Source organism: Protopterus annectens, chromosome 2.part0, assembly GCF_019279795.1.
Source record: "Protopterus annectens isolate FY-2018-M chromosome 2.part0, PAN1.0, whole genome shotgun sequence".
Classification (NCBI taxonomy): domain Eukaryota; kingdom Metazoa; phylum Chordata; order Ceratodontiformes; family Protopteridae; genus Protopterus; species Protopterus annectens.
The window spans coordinates 766,930,017-766,943,208 of NC_056728.1; the positions used below are offsets into that span (position 1 = coordinate 766,930,017).

At 36.4% G+C, this 13,192-nt stretch overlaps 1 protein-coding gene across 1 annotated transcript in view; it reads right to left on the minus strand.

Moving 5' to 3' along the window:
- GLIS3 (GLIS family zinc finger 3) overlaps nucleotides 1-13,192 on the minus strand; it is a 1,687,591-nt gene that overhangs the window by 517,869 nt on the left and 1,156,530 nt on the right. The window contains exon 5 of the mRNA XM_044061079.1: nucleotides 10,679-10,840. Coding sequence (XP_043917014.1) covers nucleotides 10,679-10,840 — 162 coding nt within the window. The remainder of the gene's footprint in view (nucleotides 1-10,678; nucleotides 10,841-13,192) is intronic.

Below are 13,192 nucleotides of genomic sequence, written 5' to 3' on the forward strand. Positions count from 1 at the left end.
TTTTTTTATTTATAGCAAAATATGTGCTGAGCAGTGCAAGTTCTAATTTAATGAACCATGCAGCTAAAACCTCTTCTGTGCTACATTCCACTTGTATGTGTGCCTTTGTGTCTATGTGTCTGTGGGTGGATGCCTGTGTGTGTATATATGTGTGTGTGTGTGTGTGTGTGTGTGTGTGTGTGTGTGTGTGCGTGTCTGTGTGTGCATGTCTTGTGTGTGTGTGTGTGTGTGTGTGTGTGTGTGTGTGTGTGCGTGTGCGTGTCTGTGTGTGTGTGTATTTGTGTGTGTGTGTGTGTGTGTGTGTGTGTGTGTGTGTGTGTGTGTGTGTGTGTGTATGTGTGCGCGCGCGTGTTTGAATGACGTAGGAGTATCCATGTGCAGGTGGGGCTTTGTTTGTTTATGTCAGTTTTTGGTTTCATTAATCATAGTGCAGATTGTATTGCCAGATACTCCACCACAAGGGAAGCTGTGGCTCTTGTTTGAAACAGAAAGAGAAGGGTTTACTTAGCTCATGATTTGAGCAGTCCAGTCCAGAATATACTGCCAGAATGTTAGAGGCAGAACCTGCTCCTGAGACAGAAACAGTAAGAAAAAAAGTGGTTATTCTGACATGTGCACTTAGCAACAGACAGATAGCATTTTTGTAGGCATACATATTTACTGAACAACAAGAAAGGAATTCAAACTCTGAGAAAGACAGGTGAAGCCCATATTGCAAAAGGTCAGTAATTATGTAAAACTTCAGCATGCATGTGCAAAAACACATACACTTACTCCCAATACTCTGTGTTCTTTTCATGTTAATTAAAAAGTATTGAGGACAGTAACTTCCAGACCTATGAAAACTATATGCAGTCATGTTGTTTCTTAACTAGCATTAACTAACATGCGTGTCTAAAATGATATCTTCTTACATTAAGAAGAACCAAAAAACAGCTCACATAGTGTCTTCAAATAAAGCTTCAAACACCAACCCGGTGTGAAGAAAATGAGTGATGCCAATAAAATAATCCAAATTTAATAGATAAAATAGTTGTTAAAGTGCTTTCATCCCTCTATCTATATGGGACTTCATCAGAATAAGTTAAATAAAAAGTGTGTATATAAACAGTCTTACAAATAAGTCACGTAATTTTTCACCCAATCAAAATATACTAGTTCCTACTAATTTAAAATATTTAAAACACACAATACTGTTAAAAAAAATCTATCCAGTACAAAATATTTTGTTACAAAAGTTTGAAAACACAAACATTGCAAGCTTGAAGTTTTAAAACAGGAACAATGGATACTTCATAATTTAAACCAAGTCAGTAGGCAGGCCAAATTCATAGTTACCGAATTAGTTCCTTCTATCCAAGTTTGGTAACCCATGAGGCTCCCTTAAATCATGGGGGACAATTCCTAACAACACAAATTAAAATTGTGCCACATTACATTCCAATGCGTGTTTGAAAATATATGTGTTAATAGATTATTTTTCTGAATTGTCTTTCCCAAATAAAATTTGAGCAAACCTTACAAATTGCAATGTAAACTGTCAGTGGTCTCTGACTGACTAAATCTGCAGAAGATTGCAAATTAGGAGCTATCACTGAATTCCACACTGACACAAATATTCTCCAGGATGGGCTGATTCAGACAAATAACTGGTGTGAGCCATGGACTAAGACTAAATGCCAAGAAATGCATAATAGTATCCTTTGGGAACTCACCCATTCCTGGTAACCAACATATTGACAACACACCCCTTAGAGATGACCCAGTAGTCAGTGAATTAGAGACACACATAGATAGTAATCTAGCCATTGACCATCACGTGTCTATAGTGGTGAGGAAATCATTTTATTCGGTGTAACTTATAAACAAAGGTATGGCATCTAAGTCCAAGGTCATTGTTCTAGTGTATTCTGCATTCAATGACCTATCATTGAGTACAATGTCCCTTTTGGTATGTACCTAACCAGGCATATCCAGCAATTGGAATGTCCACAGAGGTTCCTCACTAGAAGAATACAGGATGTAAATAAAATGTCCTATGCAGACCGCCTCAAGCACTATCCGTGTATTCTGTCTCCCACAGGCTTTAGGGGGGGGGGCTATGCCTGGCATACAGGGCATTGTCAGACTCCATGCTGATGGACCTCCTGCATATTCACAAAACAAACAACACCAGAATTGCCCATTCTAAAGACTTAAACTTGCCTGTGATATAAATAGGACCTGCTGGAGAGATAGGTAGGTATACATCCCAGAAACTACCCCGTCTATGGAACAGGTTCCCTATCCATGTGAAACAGAGTTCCTCCCTATCCCAATTTAAGTGCAACTTGGACAACTGGATGCGAAACCAGAAATTCATCCCTGATTTGGCACCTATGCCTCTAATAGACACAGGTAATCTGTAATTGGTTCATCTCCCAGGCCTATGCTTACACTTATCAAGGGTATCATAACTTGTCAGAGATTTGGGATGTATGGCTAGGCTTAAAAAGGCCCTCGTGGTCGTTAGCCTAGTAAACATCTGTGAACCTATGAACCACACCCTTAGTGGCATAATTCCCTGATATTAAGGAAACCTTACGTCAGAAAACATTAAAAATAAAAACATCTTGCTGTAATATATACAGGGATTGATTGAATGCTCCACATTTCTGAGTTGCCCCCTAGTAATTGTTTTAATCTCCATCAGGTGTTCCAAAAGGTTTTCGCAGTTCATACCTGTCTTGTAAACAAAGTTGGGTCTCTCCCCTAATCTTTTAAATACTTCATTCACTTTCAAAATATTCCAGTTTTCAGAAACCATTTCTTTAATTTTCTTTAAAGATGTGTTAAATGTAACAATTAAGAGATTTAATAAACTTATCATCATATGCACCATTTACATGGTTAAATACTTGTTCAGCACCTAAGAGTGGTTTATACTTATTACCCCATCCATCCACTACTGTCCTTCAAATATTGTTCAAAAAAGGGCACTTTAATTTCTATTAACTTCTTCTTTCTGCTTTTCCTGGTTAGGGGTTGACACAGCAGAACTCCAGTCCGCTAATGATTGACAGTAGATTTTTTTACGGGTGCCGAGGTGCCAGCTCGATGCCCAAACTTCAACGAAGACATGCTCATTCTTTGCATGTCTTTCAATCGCCACTCGACTGCGGAGGGGACATGCAGACTCCACACAGAAGGCGCTCCAGCCGGGAATCGAACGGGAGAATCTCTTGCTGTGAGGCAACAGTGCTACCACTGCACCACTGCAGCATCTACAAATATATTAAATACTATATCAACTTCATCCAAAAAATGTTAAAATTGGAACACATCCTAGCTGTTCTCACTAGTTGCCCCTTAAAAATATTCTTCTTGCAAAAGTGTGGATGGCAGCAATACAATTCCAAGTAAATATTAGAAAAGGATGGTTTTCTGAAAATTTTAGATTTAAAACAGCATCTATCATAATCTTTGAAAATAGTGATATCCAAAAATTAAACTCTGCCCACAGTGTGTGTGTGTGTGGGTAAATGTTAAAAAAGATGTAGAATTGTTGATAAAAGACAAAAATTGTTCCACAGTGTCCTTCCATAAAGTAAGAATATGATTAAGGTATCGACAATACAAGTGCCAATGTTTGCTAAATTCTGATTCTAAAACAAATTGTTTCTCCCAACTTTACATAACCAGATTGGTATATATAGGTGCACAATTAGCACCCATGGTTACACCTTTGATCTGCCAAAAAATATTCCCCATAAAACAGGATAAAGTTGTTACACAGAATTAATTCCATAAGTTCTACTAAAAAGTTGACCGTCTTAGCTTCTAAAACTGTGAGGTCAACAATAGCCAAGTGGAACAGTTCCAATTCAATTTTATTTGGAATATTGGTAAAGAAATCTTGGACATCTATAGTGGAGAAAATACAAAGTGCATCGTAAAGTTGCAGTTTTATTTTTGTCAGAAAGTCCCAGGAGTCCTTTAGGACAAATTCAACAGGGTTCAATAACCCCATGGTGGGTTATCACACTCTAGAGGGCATAATTTGCAAGGATAAAGATTCAGAAAGTCTTAGAGCTTATTTAGAAGTCAGCCCAAGAAAAAGACTCTCCCCAAACTTCCATGTTATAGAACAGCAAGGTACCAGTGGAATGAATTTTGGTACAGGTAACCATTGGAGAGTAACGTCCCTAACTTAGATGAGAGTTTTCATTTTCCACATAGTCATCACAACAAATTCAGAGGTGGAGGAGATCATGGACAGTAGTGACCATACCACTGTGCATCTTTTGGATAATGGTACTGGAGCGATCCTTCAAAAAAGCCACCATTCTAGCACTTTCAGAATGATGGACTTCGAGTTAGTCTGAAGGGAAAGTAATATGGTGAGTCATAGCAGCCACAGATGGGGAGGCACAGTAGTGCAGCAGGTAGTGTTGTTGCCTCACAGAGAAAGGTTCTCTGGTTCAGTTCCTATCTGGGGTACCTTTTGTGCTGAGTTTGCATATCCTTCCTGTGTTTGGGTGGGTTTTGTCCATGTAATCCAGTTCCTCTAATATTCCAAAGAAATGCAATAGGTAGACTGGACCCTCTAAATTGGATATAGGTGAGAATGTAGATGTGTATATGTGGTATGAAAGAACAACAGCAGCAGGGCTAGCATTGGTTCTAGGTGATTGTCACTGTTGAAGTGACACCAACCCCATGCAAAAAAAAAAAATAGAAAAAGAGGCTGTGGATGGATGGATGGATGGATGGAAATATTGGCCATAGAAGATCTATATGACAATATGTAAGGTAAGCACAGAGTATATTACTTGAGTATATTACTGGAGACAAGCAAGACAATATGGGAGTATGTCTGTAAAAGAAAGTATGTCTGTAAAGGAAAAGAGAAGAACTGTTTAGAATATGTTGAAGTGGTAGGCACAGAGAAAATAATCTGTGATGAGAGACAGACGTTTGCTAAACTATTTGGTAGGCTTTGAAAAACATGTACTAATGGGGCTACTAGCCAGAGTATGATATTCTTTAGATGTGAGGTAGGACATCAGGAATGGGATCATTAGTAACATTGTTCAAAGGGTGGAAGAAGTGATAGAAATGTTCCTTACTGTCATTTTGAGAGAATAGTGAGAATAAAGGAATAACAGTGAGAAGTGGATTGGGCTGATCTGAGGAAAGCTATACATGGACATCGGCTGAAAAGAAAAAAGGAGGACATTGTGCATGGAGTCAGAATGGTGTAGAGGATTACAGAGAGGAGAAAAAAGAGGCCGAGGAAAGAGGAAGATGCAGAATAAAATGTTACATGACAAAGAGGCAGAATGAAGAGGAGGAGGTGCAAGCAGAAGAATAGAAGAATAGGGTACAGGGTCCAGACGTTGCAGGTAAAAGGAGCAAAAAGCTGAGGGATCAGCTAAAGAAAAGGCAGCAAGAGGCTATCAACATAATTTCATAAAGGGAAGGCAGTGAAAAGAACAGGAAAGTGAAAGGAACATTTTATAAGGAATAACATGAGGGGCTCAAGTCATAAGGAGATGAACAGTGAAGACTGAAGAGTCTGTCAAAGTTGAACAGTCACGGGATGGCAGATGGAATTCTAGCAGAAGAGAAATCCATGACTGGGTGGATGAGGAATGTGGGGAACAAAAGATGAAAGGATAGATCTATCAAATAAAGAGAGGGTAAGTTTGTTGATATTTGCAAGAGGTAGTCACGTAGTAAATGGACTGTTCACATATCTTGTGGTTCATACGTGAGTCAATGAATGTCAGGATGGAGCATTAAAGGAACAGCAGAGAGGATCAGAGAGCTAGCTATAAAGTGCAGGAAAAGGAGCAGTATTACAGTCTTCACTGAAGCACTACCTGAGGCAAAGGTCAGCAGTGGGAAGGAAAAAAGAATAATGGAATACAACTGCTAGGTGATTAGGGAATAGGGATGCAGGAATCACATCTATCAGGCAATGGTGGTACAAGACGACACTCTAGTGCATTACCTGAGAAGATCAGATAGAGCAGTGTTGCTTCTTAAATGGAAGAAGTGTTTTTAATCAGTTTATTTTGTTTGGTGATTAATGATAGGTTTTTACAAATCATAAAATCAAATCTTTCTAAGGACTATGCTTTCAAATAGTGTCGAAGTGCAAATTAAATGGGAGGGAAAACCATTCAAGTGACTTTAACTCATACTCTGAATACATTGAGCCCAAGCTTTTAACACAGGTGGAGATAAACCTGAAAGGCATACTCCCTCTGCTGTTTTCCTGACCTAAGTAGGACCCATCCGATCAGAAGATTTTTTTTCTGGGGAAAATAATAAAATATTGAGAGATAAGATCTACAGTCGACTCTTCTGGGCCAACAAAATATCTCAGGTCCTCTCACATCCAGTACAGGCTGCTACAGGAAAAAGCATCCTTCTTGCCCAGCCTGAGTATACTCTCCTCTCAGAGACTCACAAAGAACTTACTAGAAATTTCCAGAATACTGAAATGGATTTTTCTTTGCCAATGGGTGTAAGCATAACAGTGTCAGCTCTCAGCAATTCACAATTACTACTGGATTCATTAAATGAAAGTGATTCAACACCTTTAAAGACAAGTTCTATTTCTGAAAAAAAAAATGACACTTTAGCTTCTTTGGTACTATTTTTGACTACTTAAAGGAAGGTATTTTAGAAGTTAACTACATTTTGTTAATGCATAAAGAATAATTTATTAAATTACAAGCATTATATGATAAGTTTGAAACAGTCTTTTTAATCCAAATAGACACTGCTCAATTAACAACTGATTTTCAGCCCTTAAAATCTACAATAACAGAATCTCAAGATAGAATACTAAACTCAGAAATGAGGGCAAGAAAGCTGAATTTATGTCTAACAGGAATTCCAGAACATTTAAACAATTTATAGGCTCTCAAGTTAACTGTTCAACAAAAATTTAAAAGACTCGGAGAACTTGAAAAATGTAATGAGCTGATATTGATTAAAACAGATATTGTACATCAAATTAATCTTTTTAGGCAAAGTTATAACCATCTGGATATTGTAATTTTTTTCTTAATTTCTGATTAAATTCAAATCTTTTTACAGCTCTAAAATGTAGAAATGTTGCTAATAATCAAAACTCAATATAATGACATCACAGTTATTGCAGAGGACAAAAAGATCATTCACAAAAATAAGAAAGCAGCTTTGACAAAAAAAGATTTACTTCCAGATCTATTTTCTCAGCAACATTAAGAATAAAATGCTTAGCCCTATCATTCACCTCCCCAGAAGAAGGCTCAAAAGAACTTCATGCCCTGAATACTTTGCTGTAAGCCTGAAGAAGATGGAAGATGAGAACATCTGTCCAGTACAATCTTTTTTTTCTCTTTTTTTTGGTGGGTGGGGGGGGGGGGGGGATCAGGTACCTTCATGCTCATTAAATGTAGGCAAAAGGAATGGGCCAGTTACAATTATATATGTATATCCTATCATAGGTTCATAGGTTCATAGGTGTGTACTAGGCTAATGGCCCTGGGGCTTTTACAAGCTTAGCCATAGGATTACCCTGGCATAGTGCCACCCAACCTTAGTTCCCAGTGCCTCTGTCGAGTAGAACCACTGGTGTTTTCTTATAAATATTAATGGATTGAATCAACAGATTAAGAAAAATAGTTTAGTAAAATGTATTCAACAAATAAAATATGATGTTATCTATTTGCAAGAAGTACATTGCAATAACTCTTAAGCATAAGATCTTGGCTTATATAAAAATGTTCATACAAGTATATATAAATTCTCGTGATAAAAGACCAAGGGGCTGCAATTTGCTCATTATCAAATAATTATAATTTTTGTATTCTTATATGCTTGACAGAAGTTTATTTTTGAAAATTAAGTATAGATCTTTAATATTGACACTTGGTTCAATCTAAGTTCCCTATACACAATATCAAGAATTCATTCATGAATTAGAAAAGGACCTCAAGTATTAAATTTACAATTTCACAACTTTGGCTAGGGATCTCAGTCTTGATTTTTTTTCTTCAGAGGCTAGTAATTATAAAAAGGAAAACACAGTTTAGAAAGGTTATACTTTAATGGATAACAGATTTTAGAAATGAACTAGGTTTAATGCCTTTAAGGCTTCAGGAAATATAAAGAATTATAAAGAAGATATTAAACTTTATCCATGAGGGCTGTGATATCATGCTCCTTAAATGTTAATGCTGTCACCCATGAAGACATACATTTCCCTCTTTTTATATAAACAAAGTAGTATTTCCAGGGAATTACAATGGCGGCAACTACAATTTGTGACACGTTACTGGCAACCTCTTATAGTGTACCTGTTTTGACAGCATTTAGACGGAACAAACTGAAACAGGAGTTAGTTATTTCATTCCTCATTTAAGCCTGTTTGGTTCACTGTCATAGAATTTTACAGATGATCTTAGATCTAGCACGTACAGAACCCTTTCTTGTCTCTATGAACGCATTTATAATTGATATATCATTAGAAAGTTGAATTCATCCTGTCATAGAAATGGTGGTATGCCACCTGACATTAGGGATATGAGGTAGGTACTCCCAGTCACAGGTTCAGCCAGATTATCCTGACTAGCTGCAGTTATGATTACTACAGTATAATTCTTAAGGACTTGCTGTCACATATTGTTAGTAATTGTTGCCCCATCTAAACATGGCAAATAGCAACTACCTAAAGCATCACAGATACAATGATGTATTAATAGTTATACAAAGCCGGGGACAAGATTTATATAAAGTATATCATTCAAGCACTAACCACATAGGACTTCAATACAGCAAATAAACTATTACCTATTAACTATCAATAGGATTAGATATGCATAACAGGTATGAAAGGTGAGACTTATCCTATTGTAGCTAGGAGGAGCAGCCCATCACACACATTTATGACATCAGCTCAAGTGAATTGACAATGACCTCTGTGTTAATGCAGATAAATATTGCATGTCGTATAAACTGGAGTTAGACCTGACAAAGCTGTTTTAAGGGAAAAAATGCTCATCTGTTTGTTTTTCCATAAAGAAGTTTTGGTTTCTTAACAATTCATAATTGCTTGATTACTCTGAAGACACAAATGAGCTTGTCTGTGGTGCATTATACTTTTTCCTGATATTTTAGGATTCTCTGCCAGAGGTTTTTTGTTGCTCATAAGTACCAGTTTTCCCTGTGGTCTATCTATATTGATATATACATATCTATATCTGTCTATCTGCATATATTGGTCCCTTCATAAGACTGAAAGTTCAAAAGACTGAAAATCAAAATATCTCAAACTCAAAATATCAAAAATGGAATTTGTCCCTTGTCCACTGTAGTGCAATCTTGGAGTGGTGTATATAATTATCAGGGGTATGAGAGGTGCAGGGGGGCTTGCCCTCTGCACTAAAAATATTTTCGATATTTTGAGTTTTTGATATTTTGATATTCAGTCTTTTGAACGAGCTTCTGACACACACACACATATATATATATCTATATATATATATATATATATATATATATATATATATATATATATATATACACACACACACACACACACACACACACACACATATATATATATATGTGTGTGTGTGTGTGTGTGTGTGTGTGTATATATATATATATATATATATATATATATATAGGTTTCACAGCAAGAGGTTCCCTGGTTCGGCTGGGTATCTCCTGTGTTGAGTCTGCATACCCTCCCTTTGTTCGTGTGCGTTACTGCTGGATACTCTGGTTTTCTCCTACATTCCCCAAGAAATGCATTTGATGGATTGGACACTCTAAATTGGCAATAGGTGTGATTATGCATGCAAGTGTGTGGTGTGGGAGAACTATCATGACAGGGCTAAGTAGCCTGCAGTGTAAACCTGAAAAAAAGGGTTGTGGATGGATGGATGGATGTATAGATAACATAGATAGATAGGTAGACAGATAGATAGGTAGATAGTTATAGATACAGGTAAGCACAACACATAGATGGAGAAAAACTATTTTGCATTAATCACAAAATAGATACATAAAGGGAGTGGAAACCTGGACCAGATTCCTTCCTGGTCTTGGATATGTACACAAGGAGTGGAGGCAGACAGGTAGAGTTCAGAATGGATGGTGTTTCAGCAGAGCTTATGCTACAGCACAGCAGTACACGTCAGACTGACTGATTGTCTATGCTACCTGTGCTCATTAGTAACAGGAAATGGCAGGTTCAGTATTGCATTTAGGTCACATGGATGACATATCTTTAAATGGTATGCTTTTCACCAAAGGAAATCATGTCACAAGATTTCTTTTGTTAATATATAAAAGAAAGACTTGTACAGTAGAAGGAAAGAACAGAATTATCATAGAAATATGCTGTTGGAATGGATTAGACTTCACAGTGTGCACGCTTATAAAACTAGATACAGGCACTTGATGAATGAATAAAGTTTAACAGTAAAAAGGCAAGAAGGCAAGTTGTTAACACATGCTGAAGTAAACACTTAAACACATGCACACCCCTCCTCACATATAAAATGCACATAGAGTTTACATAAAGGCAAAACTAAAGGTGATATCATTGCTAAATAATTTATGGTAAAATGTTCTAGTGGAAGACATATATAAAACTCATTTTCATAACTGTGATAAAGTAATTGTTTCTTACTGTATCAAGGTGAGTTCTCTGGTGTTTTGCTCGATCACTAGAATTACTAAATGCTTTGTGACAGCCAGGATGTTGACATAGATAAGGCTTTTCTCCAGTGTGACTCCTTAAGTGAATCTTCAGATTTTCTAGCCTTGAAAAGGCTTTCTTACAGCCATCAAACTGTAAAAGAAAAAAACATTGCATGACACAGATAATGATGCATATCATGTCACAGGACAAAAACAAGCTGACTCATTTTCTCATTGCTAATGCCTTTCTAAGTATTCTGATACACAATTTGCACAGTACTGTTCTGATTTTACTGCAGTATATAATCTGCACTGTACTGTTCTGATTTTACTGCGGTATATAATCTGCACTGTACTGTTCTGATTTTACTGCAGTATATAATCTGCACTGTACTGTTCTGATTTTACTGCAGTATATAATCTGCACTGTACTGTTCTGATTTTACTGCAGTATATAATCTACAGTGTACTGTTCTGATTTTACTGCAGTATATAATTTATGCTGCAATATTCTGATTTTATTACAGTATATAATGTATGCTTTAATATTCTGATTTTACTGCTGTATATAATTTGCACTGTGATATTCTGATTTCAGTACAGTATATAATTTTCACTGTACTATTCTGATTTTAATGCAGAGTATGATTCAAACTGCAGTACTCTGATTTTACTGCTGTATATAATTTGCACTGTGCTACTCTGATTTTGCTGTAATAAATAATTTGTACTGTACTGTTCTGATTTTTATGGCAGTATATAATTTGCATTGTTCTATTCTGATTTTACTGGGTATATAATTTGTGCTGTAGTATTCTGATTTTACTGGAGTATATAATTTGCAGTGTACTATTAAGATTTTACTGTGATATACAATTTGAACTATAGTATTCTGATTTTACTGTTGTATACAATTTGCATTGTAGTATTTTGATTTTATTGCAGTATGTAATTTATACTGCAGTATTCTGATTTTACTGCAGGATATCATTTATACTGGAGTATGCAGATTTTTACTGTAGTGTATAATGTATACTGTACTATTCTGATTTTACTGGGGGTATACAATTTGCACTGTAGAATTCTGATTTTCTGTTCTATATAATTTGCACTGCAGTATTTTGATTTTACTGCTGTATATAATTTCCACTGTAGTATTCTGATTTTACTCAAGTATATAATTTGCACTGCAGTATTCTGATTTTACAGCAGTGTATAATTTGCACAATGGTATTCTGATTTTACTGCGGAATATAATTTGCACTGTAGTATTCTGATTTTACTGCAGTATATAATGTGCACTGTAGTATTCTGAATTTACTGTGATATATAATTTGCGGTGTCTATATTACATTATCGAACATTTACATGTTCGAGCGTCATATGGTCGACACCATATGATCGAACATGTAAATGTTCGAACATTTCAATGGAGATCTCCGTACAATGCGGAAATGGAAGTTTTCTATTGTCTGCACTGTAGTGCGATCTTGGAGTTGGTATATTTAAAGAGCGGGGGGTGCAGGGGGGCTTGACCCCCCCGTCTTAACCTTTCAGGTAGGTTTTTCTGTTTTTTTTTTATTTTTGAACTTTTAAGAGTTCGAACATATGATGTCGACCATATGGTGTTCGAACTTTTAAAAGTTCGATAATCTAATATAGACCCTAATTTGTGCTATAGTATTCTGCTTGTACTGTGGTATATAATTTCTACTGGAGTATTCTGATTTTACTGTGGTATATAATTTGCAATGTAGTATTCTGATTTTACTGGAGTATAGAATTTACATTGTACTATTCTGATTTTACTGGAGTATGTAATTTGTACTGTGTTTTCTGACTTTACTGCACTAAATAATTTGCATTGTAGTATTCTGATTTTACTGCAGTATATGATTTGCACAGTGGGCAGCTACAGTGGTGCAGCGGTTAGCTTTGCCGCCTCACAGCAAGAGGTTCTCCGGTTCAATTCTCTGCTGGGGTGCCTTCTGTGCGGTGTCTGCATGTCCTCCCTGTGGTTGTGTGGGTTTCCTCCGGGTGCTCCAGTTTCCTCCCACATCCAAAAGACATGCTGTAGGTGGATTGGACACTTTAAAGTGGCCCTGTGCATGAGTGTGTGCGCCTTCTGTGGAAGGTTGGGTGCCAGGCTGGTAATTCAACACTGTAAAACTCCACTGCAAATCATGGTGATCCACTGTAGTGACCCCTAACTGGGAAAAGCTGAAAGAAGAAGATATAATTTGCACTGTACTATTCTGGTTTTAGTGTAGTATACAACTTGTACTGTACTGTTCTGATTTTACTGTGGTACACATTTTGCACTGTATTATTCTGATTTTACTTCATTATGTAATTTGCACTGTAATATTCTGATTTTATTGTGGTATACAATTTGCACTCTAGCATTCTAATTTTATTGTGGTATATAATTTGCACTGTACTATTTTGATTTTACTGCGGTATATTATTTGCACTGTACTATTCTGAATTTACTGCAGTATAT